The following is a 13,163-nucleotide window of genomic DNA, read 5'->3' as shown; positions in this document are numbered from 1 at the left end:
CCAAGGCTAGCGCCTATTTTGGGAGTTCCTTGCATTAATGTGAAGTGTGATTTCCTGAGTGTTCAGAATTTGCTTAATCATCGTTTGGAAGTGCTTTTTAAGGACATACTCCCTGGAGACGGCAACAGAGACGCTGTCAGTGATCTCTGGAAACCCACAGCCCGCCCTCGCATGGGGTTTGGTGGTGGCTTTTCTTGGGGAGTGGAGGCGGGGAAAGGGCGAGGGTTTGGGGTTTTGTTTTTTTTTTTTAAACCAAATCCTTGAGCTTAAACGTCTTCAGAGTGAGCTATACTGACCTAAAAGATCCTCTAATCCCAATGTTTTAACCACAAAGACTTTTGTTTCCTAGAAACCTGCATTGAAATAGGTGGGGAAGGCTATGGTGATATAACCACGTCACTTCTTCCTAAAAACACGGACTTGACGGAGGTTTTAGTGTCCCGATTCCTGAGAGATTTAATAGGGGAAGTAAATATGGACCTCGAGCAACAGATCTGTGACGGTTTAAATTGCTTAGACGGGGTTTTGTGGTTTCTTCCTTCTGGCCCATCCACGCCGTTTGGCCTCCCTGACCGCACGCCAGGCCTGGGGACAGAAGACAGGAGAGTCTGGGGTCTCCCTTGGCGAGCAGCCAGAGTCTGGTGCCGTGGCCGCTTGGCCAGGGTCGCCGTGGTGGGCGAGGGGCACTGGGGGGTCAGGGCGAGCAGCTTGTGCTGGGGCTCCCTGCACGTGTGAGTGGGCCTCAGTTCCAGTTTGAAAGTTTGGTGTTTTCCACCCTTGCCTGATTTACTTTTGGCATTTTACTCCCTGCTAGAGCCTTACTTCAAAGGAGATAAACACATGTAGAGGGGAGCCCGGATTTCACAGCCCTTGGCACCGTTTCACGGCTGTGTAGGGAAGTTGATCCAGTCCTAGGTTAAGCTAAGACCGCAGTCAGCGTCTAAGAAAACTTTAAAAAGTGACTGTTTTCCACACACGTTCTCTCTGGGACCGGACAGTATGTACGGTCACGCGTTAGTTCACATGGAAGAGGGGGACCGGCCCGGTCAGTGGCTCTCGCCCGATGACCTCGTTCCCCCCCCCCCCCCGGATCTTTGGCTGGACATCCTGCATGTCTCTCCCAGCCGGTCCCGGGAGGCTGCCTTTATGGGCTGCACTGCAGGCCCCCTTGTCCTCTGGCTCCTGGCTGAGCCTGGCCAGCGGGGCAGAGGCCGGGGGTGGGGGGGCGCGGGGAGCACAGGCTGGAGATGTGAGGGAGGGGACAGCAAGGTGGCAGCATTTCCCTCCCCTGCTTGGTCTCTGTAGAGTTGCCATCGTTCGGGGCCCCCCTGCCTGCGCCCCGTCTCTGAGCTCTGGACTGTCCTTGCTCCCCACTCCCTGCTGTCGGCAGCCCCAGCCTTCTCTCCCAGCTTGCCCCCCGCTTTGTAAATAATCCCTCCGTTAAAGTCTCCTCCGAGTCCTCCGTTTGAGCGGGACACCTGTGTCCTGTGGAGACCCTGTCGTATTTCTCTGGGGGCTGTCATGGTTACCAGGCACTTGGTGGCTTGACTGACCTGACTCGCGGTCCTGTAGTTCGCGCCAGGCTGAGCCCAGGGTGCCCGCAGGGCTGCAGGACCCCCTGGGGGTGCTAGGAGAGAATTCACTGCCTTGCTTTCTCCACCTTCTCGCGTTCCTTGGCTCCTGGCCCACTTCTAGTTTCCGAGCCCGAGATGGCTGGTCAGGTCCTTCTCACAAGGTCATCTCTCTGGTTCCCTGCAGCCGGGACAGGCTCTCCGGGTCCTTAGATTGGACCCACCTGGACAGTCACCTCACCTCAGGCCCTTCACCTTCGTCACGTCTGTACAGCCCCTTTTGCCTTGAGAGGTGACACAGTCACAGGGTCTGAGGATTAGGACCGGGGCCCCCCCGAGGCCGTTATTCTGCACATCACAGATTTGGGGGTGCGATTTTACCAGTCAGCCGGTGGGGGAGGGCCCCAGCTCTGGGGCAGCCGGTGCGCACGTGAACTCCAGGGCTTTCTAAATCACTTGCACGTGTCTATACCCGACGGCCCTTCCTGAAGAAAGCACAAGCCTCGTTTGACGGAGCCTCGTCTTCCTCAAGATTCCAGCCTTCCTCAGGGAGCCTGGATTCGGGGCTGCGGGGTTCTGACCCTGAGGACCATGTTGGCCCCACAGTTCCTAACACTGATTTTCACTTAATGATTTTAACAACCATTTGGGAGGGAAAGATTTAGAATCATTTCTACAAGTTAAAAAAAAAAATCCAGGATCTTTCCTAAAGTGTCAGGACAGGGCAGACCATATCTGGTGGGCGACAGGGACGCAGGATGCGGGAAGGGGACCCACGAGCTGCTGGGTGCCCTGTCCGTCATCCCTGTTAGCGATCCCAACACACTGTGATGCAGGACGATTATCCCCGTGTTACAGAGAAGGGAAGTCGAGGTAAACAAAAATGGGTAAGTTAGACTTTGTTTTCCTTCATTTTAGGAGACCAACTAAGCCATGCTTAAATTTATTTCTGTAAACGGGTTGGGTTTGGACCAAACTACCTATAGAGTCTTTGCTGATGAGGACTTAGTGGCCCCAGCACAAGTCAGGGGAGGTAATGGCTAAAAGCTCGATAAGAAGGTTGACTTACGTTGCGTTGAGCTCACAGCCTTGCCGTCCTTTCTCTAAACCAAAGCGACTGACGGGGCTGCTCAGAAGCCTAAGGAATTCTGAATGAAACTGTGTCCTGTAGTTCCCGCCCCCAGAGTTTCTAGAAATTACATCCATCCCCTGCACAGGGCAAGACCGTGCACTCCTGAGTGTTGCTTTTTTAAAAAGCAGCTTTATTGAGAGATAATTTACATACCATAAAGCTCCCCCATCTTAAGTACCCAATTCAGTGAGTTTTAGTATATTCACAGGGTTATGCGGTCACACCACACGCCGAGTCTACACCATTGCCATCTCCTGCCCATTTGTAGTCACCGCCATTCTCACCCCAGCCCTAGACAACCACGAATCTACTCTCCATTCTCTCCATTTGCCCTTTCTGGGCACTCTGCTCTTAGGTAGGTGCCTCGTCCTAAGTCCAGGTGTTTGGGGTACCAGGCGTGGACTTTGTTCCCTTGGCAAATGGAGTCCAGTTGCTCTGTGAGCCTTCCTTCCAGTTCACTCTGGCCGTGTCACATTCATCTGTGTGGTGGAGGGTTCTGCTCTACCTGGGACACATGGCAGGTTGGGAGGGATGGAGAACAAGGGCCTCCCCATCCCAGTGGGCCACCGCTACCCAGCCCCCCCACCCTGGGCCACGCCTAGAAGCACATCGCCCCCTAGTGGTCACCGAGCTCTCACCGGCTGGCGCTGTGGCCCACCAGCCCAGGGTGCGCGCTGCCGTTTCCCGAGGTGCAGAGGATGGGCCCCTGGGGGCTTCACTTTCAGATCCACACCCGTTGTGTACAGGTCAGGCTACCTTAGTTTAGCCTGTGGTCCCTTAAATTTCGCTCTCATCATACAGTTGAAACCAGTCGGCAGCCGGCTGGGCCCTGGGCTCCACCAGGCCACGGGTCAGGTCGGGCCAGACTAGTTAACAGCCCAGAGAAACGGCTTGAAGCCGCTTGCCTGGGGTCTGTGTTGACCCTGGAGCCACTTCCAAAGGTCAGCAGCTTCTCAAGACCTTGAATGTTGGGCGTGTCAAGGTTGGTGTTTGGGGAAGGTGTCATTGATTGTGTTGAATTATCCCCCATGTACTCACTCGGGCACAGACTCGCCAACAGGACTTGGTTCCCGTCTCTCTGGTCTGTTGTGCGGTACTGTTGACCTGTGTTCCCTAATCTACAAGTCCAGCGGGTGCGTGCATATACCCCGGGGGCCTTCTACCCCTGGGCCTCCCCAGGTGGGTCCAGGAGGGATACAGACTCAATGCGGTGCTCACCCGGCACCCAGCGAGCACGGCGGTCCCAGGGATGCCGTGGCGTCCGGCCGGCGGCCCCACCCGGCGGTGGCGGCTAACAGTGTCCCTGTCCGCGTGCAGGTCCGGCCGGCGGCCCGTGCTGCTCTTCTCCGTCATCTTCATCCTCGTCTTTGGACTGACCGTGGCGCTGTCTGTGAATGTGACCATGTTCAGCACGCTCAGGTTCTTTGAAGGATTCTGCCTGGCCGGAGTGATTCTCACCCTGTACGCGCTACGTAAGTAGGAGCCTTCACGGCGGGTCTTGAAGAAACGAGGGGACGTGTGGCCGCTGCGTGCGAGGTTCGGGAAGGGTGTCTGCGCGCTGCGATTCGGGGAGGCGGGGGGCGGGCTGTGGAGGCAGCAGCTTCTGGAGGTGCGGACCACAGGCCTCATCTGCTGTGAAAGCACTCGTTCCCACGTTGTGTCTCTAACCCTCCCTTCAGCCCGAGCTCAGGCTCAGGGCCCGTCGGAGGGCGTGGGGGGCTGCATCGTGGCCCGGAGAAGTGGGGATCGGCCCGCAGTGGGCGTGGACGGGCTTCTGCTTTCCCCCGGGATGTTCTGTGCTCGCGTTCCGTGCACTGCCAATCCTGGACGTATCCGGGCATCCCTGCACTCGGTTCCGGAAGAGCATAGCAAGTGCTTGCTCCAGTGTGCTCCGACGGGCTCCTCAAGAGTTTCCCTTGTCTTTTTTTCTTTAAGACTGTGCCAGGTCCAGGCTTCCCACCTCCCCACGTGGCTTAAGTGGTCTGGGCTTGAACCCTAAGCGCTGGTGCTGGGAGAGCAAACGGCAGTCTCTTTAGGGTGAAGAAAATTCCCATCGTGTCTGTGACCTTTTAACTCTCCTGTCAAGGATGGTTGTCTCCCTTCTTTGTAGTTGGTGGTTTCTAGCACAGGGCCACAACCCCACAAGGAGAAGGAAGGCTTTAGGCATTTACTTATTTTCTAGTTTTATACTTTTTAATCATTGTGGAAAGAACTGTTAGGACTAATGTAAGATGATTTATGACATGTTTTCTTTTTCTTTCCCTTTGACAACATAGGCAGGATAGACTAGGTAGCAGTTTCCAGTGGGGTCAGTAAGGGTAGCTCTGATTATCTTAAGTACGGCTCTCTTACTTTAGTCTGTGATCCCTTTAAATAACACTTCTAGATGGCCTGGATTTCGTTCCCTTATTGTAGAGAACAGAACTGTAGTCGATTATAACGCAGCTTTATAACCACAGAGAATAAAAGGGCTACAGAGGTGTTCTCCTAAAGTCACTGTGGACAGTTTTGTTATCTCCTTCCAACACTGAATTGAATTGTGGTTTCTTAGAAGTCACCATTTCCAGGTTATTTGCATTTATTTTGGAACCCTTGCTCTTGGGGGTTCTTAAGGAATGTGCGTGTTCCAGGGCAGTGGGTCGAGGGGATGGCTATTTGGAGGGTTTGTTTCTTTGAACAAACGTTATGGGCGTGGGGGTGGGGGGGGTGGGCTTGAGCGCTTCCATTCAAGGTGCCTGGGCCGTGCTCCATCCCTGCCCACCCGTCTGTCTGTGCAGAGGAGCGGCTCTCGCGCTCGTTCTGGAGGAGGCTGCGGGCCCTGCTCTCAGGCCCTCCGGTCCCATGTTTGTTCAGGCGCGTGGGCATCTGCTCTCCAGGCCGCCATCCCCACGGGGCTCTGGTTCCCACAGGAGGACATCCGTCCTTTGCTTCGTCGAGGACGCTGTTCCCGGGGACGGCTCTGCACACTGGCAGAACGGAGCAGCCACGCTTCAGGAACTTAGCAGAGGAATAAGCTCCGTCTCACCACCCCGGTACTTAGCCACGTTCGGTGGAGAGAACGTGTACGGAAAAGAGCCTTAAAGCAAAGCTGACATGTCGGCTTTATCTTGCGTGCTAACTGCTGACAGAGACCTCAGAGGACCCGGGAGGACCCTTGGGGCCCAGCGGGAGAGGAGCCTGACCTGCTGGCCCTGCCGGCCTGTGATAAGGAAGGAGAGCAGGGGGTGGCCGGCACTGGCCATCTCTGCAGGCTCCCCTGAACTCAGCCAGGCCTGGAGAGAATTTCCCTCAAATGGCATCATTTCAGCCTCATGTAGAATCGCCCTTGTCCCTGTGAAATCTGTTGCTGTACGTACTGTGAAAAATGAAGCTACGGCTGTTTTTCGTGAGATTACACAGTGAGCTCTTTGTAGTAGAAAGTTCTCTTACGTACTTCAGGACCATACGAAGAGTGTGCTTATCCCGGGAGACGGCTTTGCTGTTATCTTACCGGCACAGATCGTGTAACCCAGGCATCTGCAAACTTTTTTCTGTAAAGGGACAGGTAGTAAATATTTTATTCTGTTGCAGCTACTCAGATCTGCCATCGTATCCTGAGAGCAGCCATAAATAATATGTAAATGATTAGGTGTGGCCGTGTTCCAGTAGGACTTGGTTTACAGAGGCAGATGGTGGCCAGATTTGACCAGTGGGCCGTCATATTTTAGCCACTGATAAGTGATGCTCTCTTTCCAGTGACGCTGGGAAGCTTGGAAAGCTTAGAATCTGATCTAGCATGTGTGTGGGCTTGACAAGCTGAGCTTTAAATGCTGGCCCCTCTCCTAGTTTCATTTGAAGTTTTCTGCTTTCGTTTCTCCTTTGTCCCATTTTCCTATCTCCATAATTTAAGTATTATTATATGGATTTCTGCGCAGAGTCTTAGGTTTTCTCGGAAATGAAGCAAGGCGTAAATAAATAGCTATGTTTTCTTAGATTGGGATTATGAGTCAAACGTCATGACAGATACCGTTGCATTGAAAATTTCCAGATATCCACCAGTGGCCCGTTGTCCGAGTTAATACAATATCTGATATAGCAAAATTAAAATAAAACGATATAAATGATTACTTGGAGTTCATTGAGATAATATTTAAACAGCATGAATCAGAAAAGCTAAGTTTGGGAAGGGAGACTCAAAAAAGGAAATAAAGTTGTAACGGGCAGACAGCGTTGGGGTGGGTGTGCTGCGTGCCGGGCTGGGGCAGCCCCTCTCTCTGGCAGTCTTGGGAGAAGACGGGCTGGTGACGAGAATTGAAGAGACCAGCTCTCAGTCTGTTGGGCAGGTGACTCTGAATGTCCTGATCAGTGTGCTTGCTAGCGTTTCATACACAAGTAGTACCTATGCTTAGTGAATGCTTGGGAATTCGTTTTGCTTAAAGGAAATTCTTCATAACCCTGGTCACAGGGTCGAAGTATTTCTTGACTCTAGAGAAGAGTTTTTACATGGGGGAAGTTGATTATTTGGAAGATACATTTTTTACGGTCCTGACGTTTTCTCCCCCTTCCACTGGCAGGTTTTTAGCTTACTTAATGCGTCTGCTGGAAAGGTCTGCATTTTCTCAGAGGAGACCTGGATATCGTTCTTTTTTCAGCCTTGCAGGTTCTTGGCATCGTAAGAAGGGAGAGTCATGATTTTTGCCGATTTCGCTTCTTGCGGAGCTTGCCGCGAAGGTGGACTCTTCATTTTGAGACATGCTGCTGACGTGTGAACGTTTTTGTGCTGTTCCGTGCAAGGCTGCTTAAGGTTTTTCCTGGCTTGGAATTTGTCTAAGGTGCATTCCAGTGAAAGACTCTCTCCTTCAAACTTTAGTTTCCGTTGGCTCACCAAAGGGAGATGCGGTTGTGTCATTAGGACTAGGACATAAACCAGAGACTGTGGGCATCTTCCCAGGAGTCTGTACCTGTCAGGTGTTGGCAGGAACCAGAGACAGCGAGCTATGCTGAGTGGTTAGTGGCAGCTATAGACGAGCTTCCTGCCGCCTCTGAGGCCTCACAAGGCACTGAAATAATTAAACACACTCGGGCCACCCTGGTGGCTTCATTGTAGCCCTTGAGCTCTGGACCCGGAAAAAAAAAAAAGAAAAGGTAGAAAGTCTTGCCTTAGCTGGGCCAGCAGCAGGGAACCACAGACAAAGAAAGAAGCGAGCATCACGTTTCCTGATTCGTTTATGAAAAAGGCTTGTCAGAGACTAAAGAAATAGACGCTTTTCAGCACGGGCAGATGTGATTTGTTGTGGTGTGAATTCTTTTTCCAACAAGGATTCGTAACCTCACAGACAGGGTGATGCAGCTTTTGTAAAGATGTGTCCTTGTTTAAAAGGAGCCCCGAGAGGTTATAGCTTTTTGAGTTGACTTGATATCAGATGTAGTAAGTCCTGGGGGAGAGGAATGTGTTTAGCATACTTTTTCGAGTTTCTCTCCTCATTTGATCTCTGTCTTCCCCTCCCCACTGTTAGCAACCTCCCCCGACCCTGAGCGCAAGGAATGAGCCCGGCTTTTTGCCAGCAGAGACCAAACAATACTGACGGTGGGTGAATGAACGTTACTTTTTTTTGTTTTTCGGCCTAGCAACAGTTAGGCCGAAAAACAAAACAATTGTTTTGTTTTGTTTGAACAATTTCCTTGAAAAATTAAAAGCTTCATGTTCTTATTATAATAACCCTCCTCAAACCCATACAGCATACATAATTGGATGAATTTTACACATAAGGAGTGACCAGAAATTTCACAGGTGACTAAGTTACTGATTACTTTGCAAAACGAGGAGCCACATCTTAACTGGTAAATAATCTCTGAAGGACCTTGAGTTTGCTCTGCGTGGGGCGATGTTCTGCTTCTCACTAGCTCGTGAGATAGATGATGGATCTGGACTCAGGCTGAGTAATTTCCGTCGTGCTGGGTGACTTTCTTCCTCGCGGTTGCCTGTACTTCTATAATTTGATGTTCTTCTGAACTAATATTCCTGGGGGCGTATTTCAGTCGACAGGGTTTTTGAGCATCAGAGCTGTGCTGTACGTTCAGAAGACAGTCCACTGAACTGTGGCACCAGGGACTGAGTCATTGAGCTGTGTGGTCAAGTATAAGTGGCCCCAGCTGGCTGACGAGCAAATATTGGCACTGCGTTTGGGGGAAGGGACAGTTTCAGTGTAAGTGGCCCCAGCTGGCTGATAGCAAATATTGCCACTGTGTTGGGGTGAAGGGACAGTTTCCGTATACGTGACCCCAGCTGGCTGGTGAGCAAATATTTATTTGCACTGCGTTGGGGGGAAGGGACAGTTTCTTGTGAACGTGTGCTTGGCCATCGTCAGCGGTCACCTCTTTCTTCCCCCACCTGCCCCATCTTCAGATGCCTGGGCCTTCCCTGCGGCCACCCTGGGAGCCACAGCCCCATTCTGGTGGGACCAGCTCTACCTACAGGGCTTTGTCCACCAAGGAAGTGAGTCAGAGTTTACCCAAAGCCTTTGGCAAACATTTATTTTTAAACTTCAGAAGAGTTTTGGTTTGATCCGCGTTCAAAACCGCATGGTTGGGAAATCAGAACGGACTTAGGTTTCCCCATCTGTCTTTTTCTTCATGGGAAACACTTTACTAACCCACAGACAGACTGTGACAGGGAAGGGAGCAGATGTATAAGAGAAAGGTAACAAGACCTTTGTCCCCTCACCTGCCTTCCCCGTCACACCTCACAGGAACCCCAGCGCTCTCGGGATGCCGTGAGAGGGCAGGGGGTCCCGGCAGCTTAGTCCCGTCCTCCCGAGGGGTTGAGGTGGCAGCGGCTGGGGCCCTGCGGCCGGTCTGAGACTGGAGAGGCGGGTTGTTCAGAAGGGAACCAGGAAACGCCACCGAGGACTAGTATTTCTAGAAGCAGTGCCAGTTCTTCAAATAAAAACGATGAAACCTCTCCCCCTTCTAACATATTAGCCGCAACCTGGATTTATGTGGAGGCTTTTCTCTGAAGAAAGTGCAAATGTCTGTGTGGCTCTAGGGCATGTGAGGATATATCGTGTCACCTGCACGTCAGGGGTGGAAATATGAGGGCAGAGGAAGGGTACACGGCTTGTGGCCTCACGGAGGCCCGGACGCCCAGTCTTCTGCTGGAAGTTGGGACAGAGGTGCGTGTAAGTGGGCGTCAAGCGCATATTCCTTTGGGTGTTTTGAATTTGGTGAAGAGAGTCCTGTCTCAAAATCAGTGGAAAAAGTAGAAACTATTTAGATATCTGGCGTTCTAAGATTAGAGTATTTGGATGCCTTTTCCCCTGCAGTGGAGGATGTTATTAAAGCTATGTCTATCCCTGAGGCCTGGGTGTTTCCCAGACTGGGATTCTAGTGGTGCGTGAGGGCTTCGTTTGAAACCAGCTGCTCACACACTAAAAGGGGAAGGAGAGAGATGTGGAAATCAGGAGATCCAGGTGTAGTGTGAGCTCCATGGTGGACCGACCCTGTGCCAACAGGCTGCTTTATCTCTAAGCTTCTGTCTGCCTCTCTCCCAAGTCAGGGCACAGGTTTCAGAGTGTGTGCCGTGGAACCATTTGTGGAGAAAATGGGTAGAAAACAAAAAGAAATGGATTCTAGGTATTAACGTTGACCACCACTGTCAAGATAAGATGACGACAAAACCAAGTGGAAACCACCGCAGCCCCCGTGCTTTCTTGCTTAAGCTTTCCATGGCTTTTCATTCTAAGCTCAACCAGGAGCCTCCCCCGGTGCTGAGGGTTTCATAGCCCTCAAGAGGGGCCGGGAAGGACAGGAAACCGGGGATGCTTGGCCCTGAATGGTGTCCTTCTCCAGCCCGCGCTGGCAGCCTGAGTCGTTGCTCTCTGGAGGCTGCGGCGCTGAGGGGCTGAGGTCAGAGGTGGCGTGGGAGGTGAGTGGGGGCAGGACTAGTGGTTGACCGCTTCCCTGTGGTTCTCGACCCTGCCTTCCAGGCTGCAGCTCCACCAGCTGCTCCACCAGCCGCCCCCCCCCCACCCCGCCCCCAGAACCAGGTGGACTCACGGGTCTGTTCCAGGAATCCCGTTAGATGCCACAGGATTTTCTTTTCTCTTCTGGAAAGACAGGAAGGGACACAGTGCTGGAAGCTGTGCTGACTGGAAGAGGGGGTTGAGGAGAAGTAGGAGAGCGACGTTGGACGCACTTCGTTTTGTTTTTCGCTCTTGAAACAAAAGAGAGGAAATGAACGTCACCTGGAAAGCAAGTGAAAAAGACCAGGCTTCTTTAAAAACATCCAAACGGACCTGGTGGGAGATGAAATCATGACTGGTTTGCCAAGACTCCTGTTGGCAAAAAAACCATAACCTTGGCTGAGAGAATAGAGAGAAACGTAACTCCCGTGACGCTGAGCCCTGAGGCTTGCTGTCGGCGACCGTGTGGCTCTGTGTCACGCCAGAGCCGCTGGGCTTCAGAGAGTCTCGGTTTTGTTTTTTGGTGGCTCTCGTGAAGACAGGACTGCTTTCTCCTTCACTCACGCATTCAGCAAGCATTCGAGGGCTTACTGGGTGCCGGGGGCCGTGATTAACTTGAGCACTTACCGGGTACCTGAGTCAGGGGCTGAGCACGCAAAGGTAGACACACCTTCCTGCCCACCAGGACTCAGAGTTTAGTGAGGGAGATGCAGGGCCAGGCCCCGGCTGCACTGAGAGTGTTGGAAAGCAAGCCCGAGCTGAGAATTTGGTAGAGTCAGGAGAGTAGGTGTTAGCTATTTGCAGTGGATACTCAGAGGCCAGAGGAGCCTAGAGCATTCTGGGTACTGTGGTTGATCAGGGACGAGCTGGAGCCTAGTGCATTCTGGGTACTGTGGGTGATCAGGGACCAGCTGGAGCCTAGTGCATCCTGGCAAATGTGAGTGATTAGGGGCCGGGTGGAGCCTAGTGCATGCTGGGTAATGTGAATGGTTAGGGACCAGCTGGAGCCTAGTGCATTCTGGGTAATATGAGTGATTAGGGACCAGCTAGAGCCTAGAGCATCCTGGCTAATGTGGGTTATTAGGGGCTGGGTGTAGCCCAGAGGCTGAATCATGAATAGTGAAGCCTGGGAAGGAGACTGGGACAGTGCACAAAATGACTGTCCTCCGTGACCTTGGGACAGTGCCAGGCTACTGCAGGGTCTCAAGGACAAAGGTACCAATTTAGATGCACGTTTTGGGGGGACTGCTCAGGTTGGGGCAGTGGAGAGCAGACCAAGGAAGCAGTCCAAGCTGAAAGCTGCAGGCGGTTGCAGCATCTGGGTGAGGAAGGAGAACCTGGAAGAGTGTGGCCACGGGGAAGGAGAGACTTTGGGGAGGTGGGACCTGAGCTTAGGTGATTGGAGAAGGGAGCGCAGAGGACCTGGTGACCAGCTTGGGCACCTGGACAGGTTCTGCTCCAAATGGTGGGGTGAGGAATGCAGCCCAGGCTTTCAGATTCCTAATCCTGTGGATTTCGAAGCCACGGGCCCCTCCCCTCCTCTGGCAGGTTTGCCGGGGGAAGAGGACAGCTTCAGTTTCAGATATGACGAGTTGGGGGTCCCTTAGGGGCATCTGGGGTGATTGATTTAGCAGGTGATCGGCTGTTCAGAAGTTCAGGAGCAAGGTCCGCATGTCCTCCCCGTCAAGGCAGCAGTTAAGAGGCCCCGGCATAGCTGAGTTTGCCCAGAGCCTGTGTAACATGAGAAATAAGTGGGTGGAGGAAGAGGAAGCAGTGAGGGAGGTGGGAAGGAGTAGCGTGAGTGGTCAGTGGAAAGTCAGAATAGCCTGATAACCAGGGCGCTAAGGAGGGGCGGATGAGAGTGTCCAGTGATGCAAGACGAGGATTGAGAAACAGCCCTGGGATGGAGCCGTGGTGGCCCAGTAGGTCAGAGGTAACTGGGGCAAAAGCAACTTCCATTTAGTGATTAATGTAATCTAAATCATTTCAAGCATAGGTTTTAATTTCTGTCTTCCCCAGAGGGATACGTCTTGTCCTCATGTCAAGTATTTTAGAAAGAAACTTTTTTTTGGTAAAATGTATGTAACATAAAATTTACCATCGCAGCCATTCTTAAGCGTACAAGTCAGTGGCTTAAGTGCATCCACATTGCTGTGCAAGAAAATAACTAATAAGTGTTGATTATAACTGGGTAGAAAACATTGAGTTTAGAAGGCACGTCAGGAATGAGGCTTTCCTTGAAGTCTCCTGAAACAGCGCATTCCCTTGGCTCAGCTGGGAATTCAGAACTGCAGTTGAACCAGAGATGCAGTTTTGTCTCCCCAGGGATATCATGTTGCTCACGCCGAAAGCGGGGTCTGCACGCTCGCTGTGCGCCCACCCTCCTTCTCGTCCACAGGCACGCTTGTGTGTGTCACACATCGGCAGCTGTGAAGATGCTGGGGAGGGTTTGGTGTTGGATGTAAGCCAGGCCCCACCGCTCACCCGGTGTGATCTTGGGCGAGGTGCTTACAGACCCTA

The 13,163-nt window shown here is 52.3% G+C and overlaps 1 protein-coding gene across 15 annotated transcripts in view; it reads left to right on the top strand.

Moving 5' to 3' along the window:
• Positions 1–13,163, top strand: part of SLC22A23 (solute carrier family 22 member 23) — a 146,330-nt gene that overhangs the window by 36,561 nt on the left and 96,606 nt on the right. For 10 of the 15 annotated variants that reach the window (XR_012334282.1, XR_012334283.1, XR_012334280.1 and 7 more), the window contains one exon: positions 4,021–4,175. The exons of the other annotated variants lie outside the window; for them this stretch is intronic. Coding sequence is in view for 7 of the 10 variants with exons in the window: in XM_019944968.3 (XP_019800527.1) it covers positions 4,021–4,175 (155 nt within the window). In the remaining 3 variants the exon portion in view is untranslated. The remainder of the gene's footprint in view (positions 1–4,020; positions 4,176–13,163) is intronic. 15 annotated transcript variants of the gene reach the window in all.

The sequence above is a fragment of the Tursiops truncatus genome, chromosome 10 (genome assembly GCF_011762595.2).
Source record: "Tursiops truncatus isolate mTurTru1 chromosome 10, mTurTru1.mat.Y, whole genome shotgun sequence".
In the NCBI taxonomy this organism is placed as follows: Eukaryota; Metazoa; Chordata; class Mammalia; order Artiodactyla; family Delphinidae; genus Tursiops; species Tursiops truncatus.
The sequence above is the reverse complement of the archived record's forward strand: the minus strand, read 5'-3'. Positions and strand labels throughout refer to the sequence as shown.